General features: G+C 37.7%; 2 protein-coding genes across 3 annotated transcripts in view; both read right to left on the reverse strand.

Annotated features, from left to right (window-relative positions):
• LOC131736838 (methylglutaconyl-CoA hydratase, mitochondrial-like) overlaps window positions 1-5,520 on the reverse strand; it is a 69,223-nt gene extending 63,703 nt beyond the window's left edge. The window contains exons 1-3 of the mRNA XM_059022214.1: window positions 5,241-5,520; window positions 4,299-4,366; window positions 3,156-3,243 (exon numbers count right to left, since the gene is read on the reverse strand). Coding sequence (XP_058878197.1) covers window positions 3,156-3,243; window positions 4,299-4,366; window positions 5,241-5,481 — 397 coding nt within the window. The 5' untranslated portion in view covers window positions 5,482-5,520. The remainder of the gene's footprint in view (window positions 1-3,155; window positions 3,244-4,298; window positions 4,367-5,240) is intronic.
• A 5,369-nt stretch (window positions 5,521-10,889) lies between these two features.
• LOC117409603 (nuclear factor interleukin-3-regulated protein) lies at window positions 10,890-17,889 on the reverse strand. 2 transcript variants are annotated; one of them, XM_059022209.1, is made up of 3 exons: window positions 17,668-17,889; window positions 12,239-12,774; window positions 10,890-12,028 (listed from the first exon to the last, which is right to left on the reverse strand). In XM_059022209.1, the coding sequence occupies exons 2-3, from the start codon at window positions 12,584-12,586 to the stop codon at window positions 11,168-11,170; spliced, it is 1,209 nt and encodes a 402-aa protein (XP_058878192.1). In that variant the 5' UTR covers window positions 12,587-12,774; window positions 17,668-17,889; the 3' UTR covers window positions 10,890-11,167. The 2 variants fall into 2 exon arrangements, with proteins under 2 accessions (XP_058878192.1, XP_033871778.1); XM_034015887.2 differs by having other exon boundaries at window positions 10,890-12,774; window positions 17,668-17,888.
• Window positions 17,890-18,434: the final 545 nt, after the last annotated feature.

Here is an 18,434-nt window from a genome sequence, read left to right on the forward strand (position 1 = left end):
GAGCTCAACCAATCAGACGCCATGAAGTTCAGTGGGCCACAGTGACTTAGACTGCAGTTCCCCCAAGAACGGTTTTATTGTTGTTGGATGGAAAATCTCAAGACAGATAAGAAATTAATACTTTACCATCTAAATCTGCATATTATTATTTTATTTTATTTTTAAATCTGTTTATTATTATTATTATTATTTATTTATTAGCAGACGCCCTTATCCAGGGTGACTTACAATTATTACAATTGTGTCCTGCGGCCCTTATAAAAATGGCCACAGGGTTTAAGGTGTGCACCAGTAATTTCTTTCCCTGAAACAGTATGTTTGTTAGTTACTTTCTATTAAAAATCCATTATGCTGAAATGGCACTAAATAATGATTAAGAACATGATATACCAAGCATCCAAATATTTTGCGACAGATTTAATCAAAACTGTTGCAACTGTTACAAGCTGCGCTTGCTGTATCTCTGCTGACAAATGCTTGATTGAAGTGTAAGCTATCAGACAGCTGTATTGTGCCAGGCTGGATCTCATTTTTGGATTATCTTCTTTGATATTAATGCAGAGACCCGTAAAAGTACTTGTACCGTAGTGTAATGTAAAGGCTGCCATACACCTGATGCAATGTGATTTTTCATTGGGCGACAAGATACTTTCACAGCAACGTGACCACACCCACCAGAAGAGACAAATAGGCGATGTGACAGGTTTAAAAACTGCCCGTTCTACACAACTATTAAAAATTGCTATTGACAAAACTATGATCAAGGCTGGTACATATTTGTCAACATGAAACTGAGTGTCTTCTCTGACAGTATTTCAACATATACGGCAATAAATCATACGTAACAGGCTTATCCAGCTCTTTCGAAATTGACTCCTTGTGAAAGGGTTGTAGTGAATTCACAGACACAGGAGACAGAAGTTTCTTTTGAAACACCACTGGGGTGCACTGATTTATTTTTGCCCGCAGAGGGCGTTCTTGTCCGTGGCCTGAATACCGACAACAGTAATCAGGACCACAGGTTTACCAATTCAGGTAGAAACAGTCACAGTTCATGTGCACATGCTAGTGCTAAAAATAATATTCCATAACCAAAGGTGAAAGCAAAAGAGAAAATAAAACACAGCAATAAACCTACAAATAAAAGGTGCTGCCCCTGGCAGTATTCCGTAGCCACCGCTATTCAATGTGGCTGCGGTATTATTTGTGCATTGCTATTCCTTTGCTATAACTCTCAGGGTTGTCCAGACCTCCCCAGCTACATCCCACTCGGGTAAGTAATAATCAATCTAATTTATTTTACAGCGGCTGTCTTCCTCAGCTACGCTTGCTCACCGCTTTTCTTTCTCCAGACACTGGTGTTCTATTATGGTTTTTAATCCAAGGTTTGTTTTTGTTTTGTCAACACAACTCCCGTTGTCCGTTCCTAAAAAGGCAAGACGGAGGAAACAGCAAAGGGTTATTTTTATAGGTCTAGCGACCCCCCCCCAAGGACCACCTCCCGACCACTCAGAGAAGGAGAGACCACACATCCTCACCCAACCTCTCTGTGTCACTGCCGTGATTGACAGGCGGATCCTACAGGGATGCTTACCTCCCCTGCAGGATCGTGCACCCGTCAGATACGCAGCACAGATGTCGCCGTGCTACATATCGCCATGCTACATATCCTCCCCCTCAGAATGGCACCACCGGTCCATTCGAAAATTCTACACCCCCATGCCTTCCCGAGAGAAAAAATCTGCATTTTGATGCAGTTTCCCAACTCGGTGGACTATCCTGAAGGCATAGGGCTGTAGTGCCAAGTACCACCGTGTTATCCTATCGTTGTTGTCCTTCATCCGGTGAAGCCATGCTAAGGCGACATGATCTGTAACCAGGGTGAAGTGTCGCCCCAGGAGGTAGTACCGGACTGACTCGACTACACAATTTACCACGAGGCACTCCTTCTTGATGGTACTATATTTTTTCTCACGGGGAAGGAGCTTCCTGCTGATGTACAGGACCGGGTGCTCGCTTCCCCGCACCTCTTGAGACAAAACTGCCCCGAGACCTGTCTCTGATGCATCCGTCTGCAGGGTGAACCGTCTGCTGTAATCAGGACTGCACAGCACTGGTTTGCCGCACAGCCTTCACTTCAGAGCGAGAAAGGCCCTCTGACACAGCTCTGTCCACTGGACCATATTTGGGGCAGCCTTCCTGGTGAGGTCCGTCAAGGGAGTAGAGAGCGTGGCGAAGCTCAGGATGAACTTCCTATAGTAGCCCGCTAATCCCAAGAAGGAGCGCACTTGGGATCGGCCACTCAGCCAAGGCTTTCACCTTTGCAATCAGCGGTCTGATCTGGCCACTCCCTACTCAATACCCCAAATACTCCGACTCACTCTTCCCAATAGCACATTTCCTTGGGTTAGCAGTGAGTACAGCCTCCCGCAAGGATTGCAACACTGCCACTACCTTACGCATCACTTCTGTGTCGCTTCAGTGTCGCCCGTCACATCGCAAGCAGTGCGAGCGTCTTGTATCAAAAATACATGTTTTATTTTTTTTGTCGTAGTGCGGTATGTCGTACGACACATTCGCTTGTTGCATCGCGTCCGGTGTGTGGAGACCTTAAAATCCTAAAAATGAAACAGCTTTTTTCCCTCTTTCAGAACGAAAACATTGTTAGAAGTCAGTGAGTCAACTGGGAAGTATTATTAACCACAGTGGTTTCACTGAAACAGTTCTAACCCATACCGCAAAGTCTTGTATCAACCCCAATCTGCAACCCATAAGTACTTTAAAGATGATCTCTCAGTCCCTTATTACAACAGCTTTTTATTCCTGTTGAGATTTTGTGACATGTGTAAAATGACTGCCATTTGCACAAGACCCATAAACAAACTTGACCTAAAGAATTACAGAATAGAGTTGTGTACAGAATGTGGAGCGCTTATTCGGAAATCAAACAGTCAGATGGCCACCATATGGCATCCGACAGTAGGCTGTAGGTCAAAGTGAAGGGTATTGTTGTACTTTGCCTGAGAAGTTTCCATAACCGAAAATATAAATTCTGTATCTCACAGTTATTGAGCTGTTGACTAAGCAACGGCTGTGGTGGACATGGCTGCTTAATAATGAGCTAATCATAGTTTATACTGTAAACAGTACTTCACCTGCACAGAATATTCCGGGCACCAAACTACACAGAATGACTGTTCGCACGCTTTTGTTAACCTTCACTGCATCCACTGCTTCAGCCATCTAAAAACACAACAAATGAGGGAAATTAAAACCTTTTAAAATGTGCATTAACAGAAGCAGTTACCTTCTTTCTCCTGACTGAATATATTCATGGCATGACATTTAGTGTGAAAGGGGTCTCATTTGGATGAAATGTATATGCTGTCTTTGAGTCATGTGCTCCATTGCCATAATATGGGTCCAAGTTGTTATACTTGGGCTGGCCTACAACTCAAACACCTCCAGTTAATCGCATTGCTGTCCTTTGGTCCTAGCTTGTTACAAAAGCAGCTTTTTATTATTTATATAGCATGACGTCAAAGCTGTCTTAATTGTTCTGGTATTAAAACACTGATTTATGCACTAGTGTACTGATGTATGAGACTCTCTATTCTGGTTCTCCATATACTTCCTTAGCCAGATGGCAGCATTTACAAAATTCAGCTGCGAGACCCCTATCTTGCATTCACTACACTGGCTACACATACCATCTCATACAGATTTTAAATACTTGGCCAGTAAGCTTAGTGTCACATTCTCTTATATGTTCGACCTTCTGATACTTTATGAACCCACCCGCTGTCTTTGTTCCTCAAACTAAGGCTTGCTGGCTTTCTAGGTTGATGTCACAAATTATTTATATTCCGTTATTTTTTGCTTTAAAAAAAAAAAAAATTCTATGTCAACACAATTTTTTCTATGTAAAATTAAATGATGATGATGATGATGATGATATAGTTACTGTATATCCTTGCTAATTATGTACTGTCCTGCTGGATATGGGTTGCTCATGGATGTAATTGATGTCATGTGTGGCGCCTCTCACACCTTAACATTTTGCTTTGCCTGATGGTTTATAGCTGCTTCTGATTAACAGTAAAGTGGCCAGGACCTGTAGGTGAATGGTTGTATCTCCGAATGTCGATACCAGAAAATTTGACACCCACTGTAAAGTTCATCCTCATGATAAACCGATTCCAAAAAATAAGCCCAATTATGTTAGGGTACAACGGAAACTCAAATTTCAACACTGATCTCCTCAACTATAATAAGTCAATAACACTGCACATACTTACCAGTTTAACAAGATTTTTGCTGATTGCGTTTTTGGCCTTTGGTCTGTTTATTCCAAGCACCACAATTCCTAACAAAATACAAACAAACATGAATAAGTCAAAAACATTAAACATTTCAGCTACTTCTGTTCAGTTTCTGCCTTTTGTTCCTCTTAGAAATTATACATGAATTTTCTATTTTTTATTCTCCGAATTAGACTAATGTGGTATATTACTTGTTTCTGGGTTCTCTTGAGTATTATTATTATTATTTGTTTGTCTTTAGTAGTGTTAGAGAGTTGGGGGGGGGGGGGGGGGGGGGGTTGTCAGAGCTGGTAAAGGTGGAAGCTTGCTGTGGAGTTACACTTAAATGTGAAAACTGGATTATCAGAGCATATTTCCCATTTTATACCTTCCAGAATAGTTAGTGCTATTTTGCACAACCTATATACATCAGATCACTTAAAACTACTTAATACATTTTACCACTATCCGACTAGTATTTATTTATTTTGTTTGTTTACGATTCTTACATTTATGATAAGCAATTGTTCTAATATGTACATTAAAATGTGAGTGTACATTTAAATGACAATCTGTTCTAGTGGTATTATACTGTAATAAACGAATGACCTTGGTGGTACCCTGAGAAAGTATGTCATAGCCTACAGTGTGCCTGGATCTAAGACAAGGACATTCTAAATATTGAGTATGGTACAATTAAACTCAACCTTTATATAGGTTTGGACTATTTTGATCATATTTACTTACAGCCTCTGAAAGCACTGATACTGGTTTCAGTCCACGTATCGTTATGTATACAAATTCTCATCAGGTCATCAGAATGATAACCACGCTTCTCCCTGCGCTAATCACTCACTACAGGAAATTAAACTTTACAACAATGGCTGATTACGTCACACTCTTCACTGATCCCGCGGGCAGTATAACTGATCTGTGTACCTGAATCCTCTCCTTCCAGATACCTAACACTTAGATCGTCTCCACCATCTGAGCTGAAATGACGACCCACCACTCCACTTCCCCACAGAGCCCGGGTTCTGCGCAGCAGCGGTTCATTTGCACAGATTGCAGGGTACCCGATTCCTGCATGCAACTGTAGCTTGCTAGCCCCATAACGGAATAGACACAGTGCAGGTCGAAATGTCCGGGAAAAATGTCCGCAGCCTGCCAGAACCGCCATGCTGCACAGCCTGTGTTTGTTGGCTTTGAACTCCGAACTGTGACACAGAGATGTAATCACGTGATTAGCAGTGTGCACTGTGTTTTCCAAGAGATCACATTTTCTTCCGTTTGCAGTGCAGGTATCATTATCGTGCTTATTTGGCAGGGAGTACATTTATTTATTTATGTATTTGGGGTTTTCGGTTTTCAAAAAATGAACGTGGAGGTCGTGGAGAGTTGAAAGACAGGTAGGTGAGCGCATATAGTTAAGGCTATATAAATAATCTAACATATGTTCACATAGACTACATTATTAACACCTGAACCTGTGTATACGTTTCTGAATTAATAATATACAATATAACCATGCACAACAAACAAAAAAAGAACCTGGAACAATTAATTCCACCTTTTTGTAATTAATTGTCAACAAGCCATCAACCAAATAGTAACCCCCTGCTAAACTGTACTGTAAATATATATTATTAATGCTTTGCCTCTGTCACTGGCTTTATTATTTTCTAGGTGGAAATATAAGATTTATCTCAACATTCCTGGAAACCTCCCCTGAAAACTCCTCTAAACTATCGGTTTTCATGGAAATTTTCCTCAGAATAAAAAAGAAGGTGGGGCAGAATGTGTGTAGAATCCTGCACTTTACCGTATTGTATTTGTAGCCTGGCATGCAGGCTATTTTCATGAAGATCTCCCACCTTTGGAATGTAACTGCCAAGTAAACCTGAAATTCAAAATCGACATTCTTAGTGTTCTGTTTACACCTGGTACTACACAGAATGCATGCAGCACAGTCTTAGCTGGGCAGCATCACATCCTGCAACTTAAACAGCCCAACATTTCTGATAGTTATGTGAAATAATTTCTGCTGTCATCAGTTATCAGGTAGCCTAGTTTACATTATGTGCCAAGTGTCAGCCCAACATGATGTCTATGCAACCACAGAATACACCACAGTGCATGCATGCAACCCTGATATAATGGGCATTATGCCATTGTTCCATTAACATATGTGAATGACAGAAGTGAAAATATGCACAGTACATTTTAGCAAAAAGCAATTAAGGGTGTTACATTTTTAGGATAAACTGTTTTGCCAAAATCTCAGTGTGACCAGGATGGCTTGGTGGTGACGTCAGACCAGGAAGAGACAGACACTGACACTGCAGGTTGAAGCGCTGATGCACATTTATTATAAGTAAAAGGTTTAAACACAAAACACTTCACACAAAACAAAACAGCACAGTGACCAAAATAAACAGACATACAAAACACAGTGACCAAACAAGTAACAAATCCAGCACGAGTAGCAGTTGTATATATTTATATTTTCTCTCTCTCGTTCTTACTCCCTGATCACTAAACCTAGACTGAGAGGTTCATGCCTCTTTTATGCAGCTGTGCATGAGCTCGACTGCTTGTCAGTCATTCATTCGGGCTCAGGCACATTCTACACATGAATTGATTTGGCAGGGGAGGCAATTAACCCTTTCCTGCTGACCTAAAACAGCAGTGTACCCCGTCACACTCAGATTATTACTTTATTTGCCCATTGGTTTCCCTAAAATAGTGTACAGTATGTTTTTCCCTAAATGCAGAGGGGTTTTTTTACCCCAGAGGATATCCTAGGTTTTTGTTGTATTTAGTGGTGTTAGAGCATTAATAAATACCCAGCATGTATAATGTACAGTTAAAGCTTGGGTGGCCATATTACAGTCCACCACTGCAATAACAAAAATAGATATGGTGGTAGTCTGTGGCATTTAATGGTTCTTCATCTACCTACAGGTGGCAATGATAATATAATTTTTGGGCTATTTTTACTAATTGAGTCCAGTATGTCCTCTGAAACCACTGATGATACTGGTTTCAGCTAATACTGTATCTGTATAAATAGCAATTCTCATCCAGTTCAGCAGAATAATAATCACTCTTATAAAGTCACAGTCTCGTCCCATGTCTCTCAGACAGTATGAGTGCTCTGTGTACCTGAATCCTCTCCATCCAGATCCCTAACACTTAAGTCGTCTCTACCACCTGAGCTATAAGAGGTCTAGCCTAGGGGTTGTTTTGTAAATATATCTTGGATGCTGATGGAGAACAGTACATTATTATGTCAATGGTGAAAAAAGCAATAGGGACAATAATCACTTAAGTTTAATATCTGTGGGTATCCATACATTTCATACCCATAATGATAAGAGCAAAATGTAATTCCCTCAACAAAAAAAGGGCCTTTTTAAATATAATTTCTACCAGTAACATCTTTTGAGATTCAATAAATTGGTTACCCTTTTTTCACATTTATGTATGTGTTCTTTTAGATCTGTAATATAACTGACATGACATTTGCAAATACAGAAAGTTCTTAAGGAGTGACTGAATTCAGATTCCTGGGCAGGTGCATGACCAACCAACCCCAGATACTGTATAGTCTATAGAACCAGCAGTGGCCCTGAGGAATCTGGAGACGGAGTTTATGAGGGTCTGCCACTGTTACACATAAGACCAGGCAGAGGTCATAAAAAACATGAACCGGGTAACATGCAATCAGAGACTTACATTGTTATATGGAAACATGCAAAACAAAACATGTTTATACTTTGATGTACAAACTTTTCTCAGTTTTATATAATGTTGTGTGTGTGTAATAAATTCCCAGTGCAATGTAAAATACAAATGCAGTTGATATTTCCACATCTGCTGGATTATGTTTTCATCACCATGTGCACCTGTTGCTGGGCAACCTATCCCTGCTTTGTAAATGTATTAAAACTTAATTACATTTGATTTAACAGTTTAACAACATTACATGTGACTCATGGTTTACATAAACTGTTACAAGAATCTTACTGTACAGAAAACAGTCTGCCAATGTCAAAACAACTAGGCTAATATTAATAGCACTGTTTTGGGGACTGACTCAGACAGTATTGGAGTGATGGAAAATTCCCTACTCTTTGGGCCAAGTTTTAAAAACTTTTACTCCAGTACCATTGTGTCATATTTGGATTTGTTGATTGTTTGATTTTATTTGTTTATTGAAAAAGTGTTATTGTTTTGTTTTGTTAAATATGATATTAAAGGTATATGGTAACTGAGGATAGTTTTAATTATTGTTTTCGGTTACTTTCCAAAATGCTTGGCTGTTTTTTTTCTGTCAAAATATGTATAGTAGTAACTCAACAGTACCTGTACACTTAAGTTGTACCTTCTTTGCTGTCTTCCACAACGAAATCCCTATGGTCACGGACACATTCTTCTGGGGTTTTTGTGTGTGGGCATTTTTTTACATTTCACCACAATTCGCAGTTCTGTTTTAAATCCTCTGTAACTTAACTGTAATACAGCTTTAAATACCACGAACAAGCCTCCATTCCTAATTATAATCTCACAAGCGTCTCCAATAGAAATGTAGGAATGTGCTGCCACTCAGTTGGGGTGGATTTAAAGTATCGAGAACGAATCAATGATAGATACAAGTCAGGAAGGAGGGACATTGCCCAGCAACACTGGGAAATGTATTTCTTTTTTGTAATAGGCTTTTGTTTTTAATGGGAAGGAGGTGGTCAACATGAATTGTGTAACCATGTCCACGTGTTTATTGGCTGTACACCAATTTAATTTTTTTTTGTATCGGGGTGATTTATTGTTTTTTATTGGTTATAACCGAAAATCAGAAGCCCTGTTTATAATACAATGTCTGAGTTAACTTGTACCAGTGTAATATCACATCAGGAACTTTTTTATGCCACATCATAGTGACTAGTCATGCAGTAGTGGCTCCTGCCAAGTTACATTAAAGCAGAAGAAACAATAAACCATACAAAGATGTGATACCGTATATATAAAAAGGAACAACTTACAACAAATGGTCACCCCTTCAAAGATTGGGTATAGATGCAGTGCTATGACAAGTAACGTTTTGTTTTACATTTGTATAGATAACTTGAACTAGCTGTGATAAGTACGCTGGGATATGATAGTAGCAAAACTCCATAAAAGGAATTATCATGTGTCATCCTTGGTATTGTAGTTTTGTAATGTATGTTTTGGTTTGGGTTTTTTCATCTAATAGATTTTTGGGGCATACCTTTCACTATATTTTGATATGAACCTGTTTATTATTATTATTATTATTATTATTATTATTTAACAGGATTAAATACATTTCTGAATATAAAGACAATGTCTTCAGCATAATAGTCAAAAATGTATATGGATGGTCTGTATACAGTATGACATCACCATGTGTCAAAATCAAACTTGGGCTTCTATGTCACTTGACAAATGCATTCAAGAAACAAAGAGTCAGCAATAGCTAGTTAAGTGATAGAACTTTGTGACCCAGACACCATTAAATGTCTGCAATGTGACCCTAGTGTCAAGAGAGTTAAACTTGACCTATGCTTCAAGACTGGAACGTCTATTATAAGGCAAAGTGGGGCTGGTATTTAACCAAATGCTTACTGTAAGTGCACCTGATCATCCTTTAAAAACATGAGAATAAAGTCATATTTTTATGTTTAGAAACACGTTTGCAAACCCTGTTAAAAATAGTGTATACATTTGGATAGTCTGGGTGTTTTATGAGTATTTCCCCTTTTCCCTACTCCAAAAATTCACGGGCTTTAATGCTTACTTTTAACTCAAGAATATTGCATCAGTGATTGAATTTACAATAACCTTGGCTGCAGGCCTCTAGCATTGTCTTCTCTTTGTTAAGTAGAAAAATATATAATTATAAAAAAACCTTTGTATTAAAAAAAATATGTCCGAGCTGTTTTAAATGTATGTACCGCCAGAACACCTGCAAAAGTATATCACCAAGAGGCTACAGTCGATTCAAATTGTTTGTGGTAAGGAATGCCTTGACCAAATTTCTTCACAATTGAATGTTCAGCTCTAGAGATATTGCTAAAAATGTGTGAATGCAGATATGTTATCCCCCGATAGTCATCCCCCGTTTTGGAATGTTAGTAATTTTAAGTACCAGTAGATGACATCTGGAATATATCTTGTACCCATCCTCTTACTTCCTCCCTCATGGTAACCACAATAAATTACTAGGGCAGTAAGGAAGTCAGAGGTCAGGGACAAAATCTATACCAGGTGTCCTATCGAAGCACCTAAACTAAGGTACAATGGTGGCATTGAAGTCTTTACAGTCTTTTAAGGCAATAAGATTGCTTGAGAAACATTTGGTTTAACCCAGACTAAGCATTTTATATTTTATGCAGTATTTCAACACATCTTTAAAATGATCTCCTAACCATTATAAAAACAAAAAAAGTGACCAAAAACAAATATAACTGTTGTTTTCTTGTAAAACTCTTACATGGTATCATTAAGCAAATAATAATAATAATAATAATAATAATAATAATAATAATAATAATAATAATAAAACAGTTGTTTAGTGCTTGTCTACTTACATTTATTGTAGATGAAAAAAACTCACAATTTACAATAAAACTTAATGGAGAAAATGTTAACATTTAAATTTACATTTAGCCTGACATCAGGCTATTATAAACTGTACAGATGGAGTAATTATGACACATTCATTGACTACAACAATCTGTGCACAAAAGACACCAAAATGTATAATTTAGACACTACATTAACGTTACAGTGACATCACAAACACAGCTCCAGGTCAAATGGAGCATTGTGCAAACACAAACATCTTATTTTATATAACATCCTTTAGACAATGAGCCATGATCAGTCTTGCGTGTGCCAGACTCAAAATCAGGTACTTGCTGCTTTGTTATGAGTCTTTTCAGAGAAGCAACTTCTGCCGATAGGTCAGCAATACCCTGTTTTAAATACAAGTTCTCTGACTCAGTGTCATTGTAGGAATTGTCCTTTAGGTTAGCAACTGTTTTATTTGTTAATGTCCCAGGCGAGCAAGGGCCAAGTCTGTTTTTACAGTTACTTTGAACTATTTCTGGGTGGTCTTTCTTATGCCAGTGATCTGGCTGGTGAGACCAGTCCTGGATATTAATCACTTGAACAGATAAGGGGCTTAGAGAAGACTGTATCAGATTTGAAGCTGTGTGTTTCTCCAGCAGATAACATTTTTTGGCAGACATATCAATTGGGGAGAGTAGTTTCTTTGAGGAGTCAAAGTCGGGATCTACGGACTCGACTTTAATCTGGATGGCTTTTGTTTTGATTCTCAGCTTGTGAGGCAGGGCAGAAGAGCTTGTGTCTGGTACTTTGACAACAGTGGTGGTTATACTCTGTGGTTCCACTGGAGAAGGAATAGGACCTTTGGGAACCTGCTGCTCATCTTCTCCATCAGAGGCTTTTCCCACAGTACCTTCATCTGCCTCCAAGTTTCGCGGAGAGTTACTTGATGACCTAGTTATTTGCAAAGTTGGAGATGGCTGAGAGTAACTTCCCGCGAATGTGTTCCCCATGTAGCTCCTGTACATATCATAGGGGATGTTCTCATCTCGGATCTCTCGTGGGTAAGTGACGGTTTCCATAGGTTCTTGTTTGATGATTTCCGGGGTCCTGCAAGTACTTCGAAGAGGGCTGCCCTGGATAATCAAAGACGTTTCAGACACATCGGACAAGGAACTGTGCGGAGAGTGCTTAATGACAGAAATACAACTGCTGCTCAGCAAAGCAGGCTCTGGTTCAACTGAATATGAACTTCTGCTAGCACTGGAGGATGCTAAATCCTGATAAAACGCAGCTGTGGAGTTTGAGAGCTTTTGCACCTCTTGGGCATATGCAGCTGAACTTACCAAACCAAACTTGAGTTTTAAAGACAGCAGCTCGGCTTTTAAGGTAGCATTCTCCTCACCCAACGCCATCAGTTTAGTCTCCAAGACCATGTCGTTCAATCTGCGTTTTTCCCGTGAACGTTTGGCAGCCTCGTTGTTTTTACGTCTTTTTTCCCAGTACTGCTGATCCTTCTTTTCATCGGGAATAAACTCTCGTTTTCTACGGCAGCTTGAGTTTTTCTGTTTAAAGGGCCCGTTAGACAGTTCATGAGCCTCTAAATCTGAATTTGAGTCCTGTACAGCCAGTGCCATTACATTGTCTCCATTACAAGAGTCAATAGATGGCTTTTCTTTCTTGATTGCATGCATCTTTTATTTTAGTTTATTTCGTAATTTCTTAATCTGCTTTAAATCTCTAAAAGGTGGTCATGATAAGTTGTTTTTTCTGAAAGCAAAAAATAAATAAAATAAACACAAAAATTCTTCGTTTCACCTTAAAACCTGGTAACTCCAGAAAACATTCATTTCTTGTTCCAGCAATAATGCTTCTGGACTACCTGTAGAAAAATTAAAATATATATTTTTAAAATCATAGGAGGATAATATCACACCTATACAGTTCTATGAGAGGAAAGCTCCAGTTTAAGCATATTCCTTCCCTAAACAGTATTCACTTAAGGAATTTGAATGAATGACAAGTACAACTTCCTCTGACTAGTATATCTGCAATACACATAAATGAGCTGTTCTTTTCAAGTTTTAATACAATATTATAATAGTAAGTTAAGGGGAATTTAGAAAAAACATTGTTACCAAAACCTCCATTCTGACACTCTCTTATGAAAATATAGTGTTACCACGTTTAGGTGTATTGAAAGGTAAACAGAGTTAATCTCTGCCATATAATACCACAGGAAAAACTGTCTCTTAACAACAAAAATAATTGCTGTTATTTATTAGCATTTATTATTATTATTTATTGCCCTTATCCAGGGCAACTTACAATTGTTACAAGATATCACATTATTTTTACATACAATTACCCATTTATACAGTTGGGTTTTTACTGGAGCAATCTAGGTAAAGTACCTTGCTCAAGGGTAAAGTAGCAGTGTCCCCCACCTGGGATTGAAACCACGACCCTCCGGTCAAGAGTCCAAAGCCCTAACCACTACTCCACACAGATTATTACACACAAAACATTTAATTGGAATATTAACATAATGCAAACATTGAGGATGAATACTTGTTTAACAGTCACAATAACATCCTGTGAACAACATGACTCAACATGCCCCTTAGCAATCTGCACATAGAAAATGAAATCTAACTAAATAAATTGACGGCAGCTGACGCTAGTGCGACTTGACTGTGATGCAGCCAGATACAAATTTAATTACATCAGTGAATCGTGACAAAACAGCACAGCACCAGTTGCACTGAATGAATAATACATTAAAAATTATACAGATTATGCCGTGATTCAGTCACTTATCTTCAATATTATCTTACACAACCTGCTTACACAGTTCAACGTATGAACATAAGCTTACCAGGATGCCTTTGTAAACTGGAGAGCAGCATCTCAAAGGAACTATCCTAGTAAATAATAATAATAATAATAATAAACTTCTAATTAGTGCTACTTCTGCTATAAAAATTGAAATCTAGAAATGGGGTATTTCAATCATAAAGAGTAAGCAGAACTAGGTTTGCCTTCTTCATTACAAAATCATTAAGTTATGAGTGACAGCTAATGTTTTTTAATGTGTTTTTTTTCTCCCACTAGGGATGCATATGCCTCGTGGAGTACCAAGCTTGTCCCTCTATATCAGGGGTGTCAAACTCCAGTCCTCGAGGGCCACAGGGTCTTCTGGTTTTATTCCAACGTAAGCTCTCAATTAACATAATTGACCTAATTATTTGTTCAATTTGACAGTTAATATTTTTCAAATTCTTTTACAGTTGATGGTTTTAAAAATGCACTTGATTCAAGGTACACTACCTGTGAAATATTTTGAGGCCTGAAGAGAAGTGTTAAATGTGTCCAGTTAATCAAATAATTAGACCAATTAAGTAACTGAGAGCTCGGGTGGAACAAAAGCCAGAAGACACTGCGGCCCTCCAGGAACCTATGTACGTATCTATGTACGTATGTTTGACTTACATGTTTACATGTCCATGTACTGTAGGTGGCTGTAGGACATGGTCATTTTTTTTTAATGACATTGATGACACTAATTTTGTTTTTACAGCCATGCCAGGAGTGTACTATATTTACTTGGAGGTAATTATTATTATAATTCCAGGTACTGTTATTACTTAATAGTAATAATAATCATATCCATTATAATAATAATGACATTAATAATGAGTCGCTAGAAATGCAAAAGATATGTATTTAAATTCCCCAATAATGACAACCGTTTGTGTGTCCCTCAACAAAGTACATTATCATTCTAGTAGGATTTTAAAGTTATATAAAAATGGGGATACAGTTATGTATACTGTATTGTAAATTCCCGCACTAGTCTAATTTGCCTACTGCATTCATTCTGAAAATACATTTCTCTTATTTTGAAAATTAAGAGGAACCTTTTCAGTTTCATATCATAAAGAAGTTGTTTGCCACTTAACTGAATCAGTGACTGTAAAATAAGAACTAGTATTTTTTTTTTTTTTTGCTTTGTTTTGCATTAACTCAAATAAACCTCAAAACTATAATTCGATCTTAAAATAAATGTGTACACAGTAAATAGGTAGTCATGGAAACTTTACTATTTATATAACAGAAAACAGCTAATTAAAACACTAATGGGGGGGGGGGGGGGGGGGAGGAGGCAAAGTTGGTTCCTCCACTCTTGGTCTTTGTTCCAACCCTGGTCTGAATTGTTTAATTGAAACAATTAAACTTCCATCCAAACCCTGAAGTAGTTCATTTAAACTTGAAGTCGAATATCCCTCCACGACGGTGATTGGACCATATAATCCGGAACAACACTTCGGCATGTATTATTGTTCCACGTTGTTAAAGTGGTAGGGTCTTTTATCCAAACACTTTGTGGCAGTTTTTACGTGTGATTTAGCATGAGGAACTGTTTTCGACTAATGTAAGAGGAGAACTTAAAAAAAAACTCCGTTGAACAAATTCTGGGAATTTGGAAAGTTATGTAACTCGCTGACTAAAGTAACTATCTTTAAACATCAGCACTATTGAATGCGTTACACAAGTGCAACACGGAACCTTACTGCACTTCCAAATGATGTAATCCATACAAACATCCAGGCACGTACTGTACAGCAGAGTACTGCATTATTCTTTGTCCATTGCGTAATTATATAGACTGAAGCAATGAAAACAAACGTACAGTTTACGGATCTGTTTTACACTCCAATTCTAGACACAACACTCTCGTGACCAAACAGGATTTCAAATTGTTTAACGAATTGAAAACATCACATCTGTTAAACTTAACTATTGCTCATCTCAGTTTCGATAAAAAACAAAACAAACAAACAAACAAACAAAATATATATATTTCATTATATACACACACACACAGTATATATACAGTAAAATGTGCCAAAACTGGACCAGCCCAACAAAACCAGGTCAAATAATTTGAAAACCATTATAATCACATAAAATATAGGATTTAGAAATACTATTTTCTAACATGTTTGACATGCGCATTTAAATCCGATACTGAAACAACACTATATAGGCAACACACATGTCAGACTGACATAAAATAAATAAAACACGTGTAATACATATTTAATATGCACCCTGCATTTGGGTGGGGGCTAAATGAAATTGCTTAAGCAGTGCTGCCGCTGATTGTTCATTGCGACGCTGTATCGTTGGAAAAATACATGAGACGTGACTGAGGCAGCATGCAGGCAGGATCGCAGGACTCGCTGCTCTCAGCAGCTTCTAGTGTTTATTACAATGCTCCAAGAACAAAGGAATGCAGCCCGGCTGTGTACACACGTGCAACCTGTACACCAACAACTGCAGAAAACGCGCTATAAAACAGACTTTATTTTTTGAAGGATGGGAAACATTGTGGATTGTGAATGTCACCTGTGGATAATAGCAACTAAAGCTTTACTTTTCATGTTCCTAGAAAGTAAAACCAAATTTGTAATTGGAGATTTAAAAAAAATAAAAAATCTACACATCTGTAGTATGAGTTATGTAATTTGTTAATGTACACATTGTTTTCCCGTTTATAGACAGCGGTCTCGCAAGACTGCATAATGTGAAACACCAACGCCCTGGCATAACATCTGCACCACAAAAGAGATGTAATCAAAACTGTAAACTGCAACTCAAGAATTATATAAGGGGACAAGTGTTGTATTTGACAAACAAAACAAACTCGACGAGCTTAGTAGGCTGTAGACTTTATTTATTTATTTTATTTATTTTTATTTATTTATTTTGCTCTATATTTTATGAAAATAATGTGTATGTAGATCAAACATCATTTTACAATCGGATTCGTAATGTAGCCTACATTCAAATAAATTATCTCGCGCTTGTTTATCAGAAGTTAAATATAAAAAGCTGCATCATCCAAAAATGGCAATAGTTTCATATAGAGCTGTAGTTAAAAGTAACTCACCTCGGAGTTTTTTTTTTTTTTTTTTTTTTGTTTTTTTTAAACCCAGACTGCGCTGAATGCTTCCCATTCACTTGTCTGTATTAAACTGTTCATTTCTGTTCCCCAGTTTCTTTCTTTTTGTCAGGATTATAAAATCGCGTAATCAGCTCCCTTCTATTCCCTTCTATTATGTAACATATCCAGGAACTATGCTTACGTCCTCTGAACTAGTGACTGATATTGGGGATACAAAATAATGTTCATGTATAGAAAACACCGTTACAGGCATTTTCTACGCATTTTAATTTTTAGAAATGTTTATCCATGTATTTGTATAAAATAATGTAAAAACTCTTTATTCGGAAAATTAACACCACTTTGCCGATTTTGTAATGAATTAGTTATAGAATGTCCAATAATTAACACATTTCCCAGTATAATGATAACTGTAGCCTATATAATTGGAATGAACAATAATACTGTCAAAATTGCTCCTTGCAGCATGCCTCACTGTAGATTTTCATTTATATGAAGATACAGGCTCACATAATCAGTTTTCTGGGTCACTATGCCAGTCGCTTTACATTTACAACAATGTCGTTTCAAAGAAAAGCAGCTAATTAAACGTATGTCACAAAATGTATTACAAATATATTATAAACATTCAGTCCAGAGTTTAAACATATGTATTATGCAACTATGTTGCAATGCTGTTGAAAAGACTACGTGACCCTCCAACATACTGCAATGTAACTATTTCACTTAAGGTGGCGATTATCCCACTGAGATAAATAGGCACAATTAAATAATATTACAATAAACATAATTATTCTTATTTACCTGTTAAATCTACCACTTATCAATTGCCGAATCTGAGGACCCTATGGCATTGTAGTCAATAATGCTCGTAGTATCGAAGAGACAGAACTTGTTTTCCTTAACGGTACAAATCCAAATGAATTGAGGTGAACCGACTGCTCTCTCCAAAGCTTTCTCCTGCTGGAGTCTGTGTCTGACACAGATCTGTGTTAGTAGGTCAGTAAAGAAACGCATTGGCAGCTCCCTAGTATTGACACTTGAAAGAGCAAATCCTTAAGAAGGTTTATTTGATTTTAACCAATGGTGTAAGAGGAAGGAGGGGTTTGAAACTGTGACGGATATAGCTTGTGTATCGAGTTCAGTATAAATACAAGTGCACCGGATTGCATAACCAGGGAGAAAAGCTACAGCTGGGTTTGGGGAACTTGACAGTTTACGTAATTATCCAATAGAAAGAGAAAAGCGTGGTTAAGGTCGCACATTGTTTCAGAAACCCCCAGATTACAGCGAACTCTGAGAAAACCATCCCGGGTACAGAACAATAACATTTACAAATCAAGACCTTGTAATCACCTTGGAACATCGATACTTTTGAGTTTAATACACACAAAAGTAGTAGTTTGGGGGACAGGGGTAGTGCTAATTTGTGGGAAAAAAAGTTAAAAAGTTCAACAACATACGCAATGATATTTGCAAAGATTTAGCACCACATTTACCGTCTAAAAGTAGGCCTACTGTGCTAGTATGTAAATAAAATGCGTTGAAGAATGATTACGAAAAGCAGTTTT

This window comes from Acipenser ruthenus, chromosome 1, assembly GCF_902713425.1.
Source record: "Acipenser ruthenus chromosome 1, fAciRut3.2 maternal haplotype, whole genome shotgun sequence".
NCBI lineage: Eukaryota > Metazoa > Chordata > Actinopteri > Acipenseriformes > Acipenseridae > Acipenser > Acipenser ruthenus.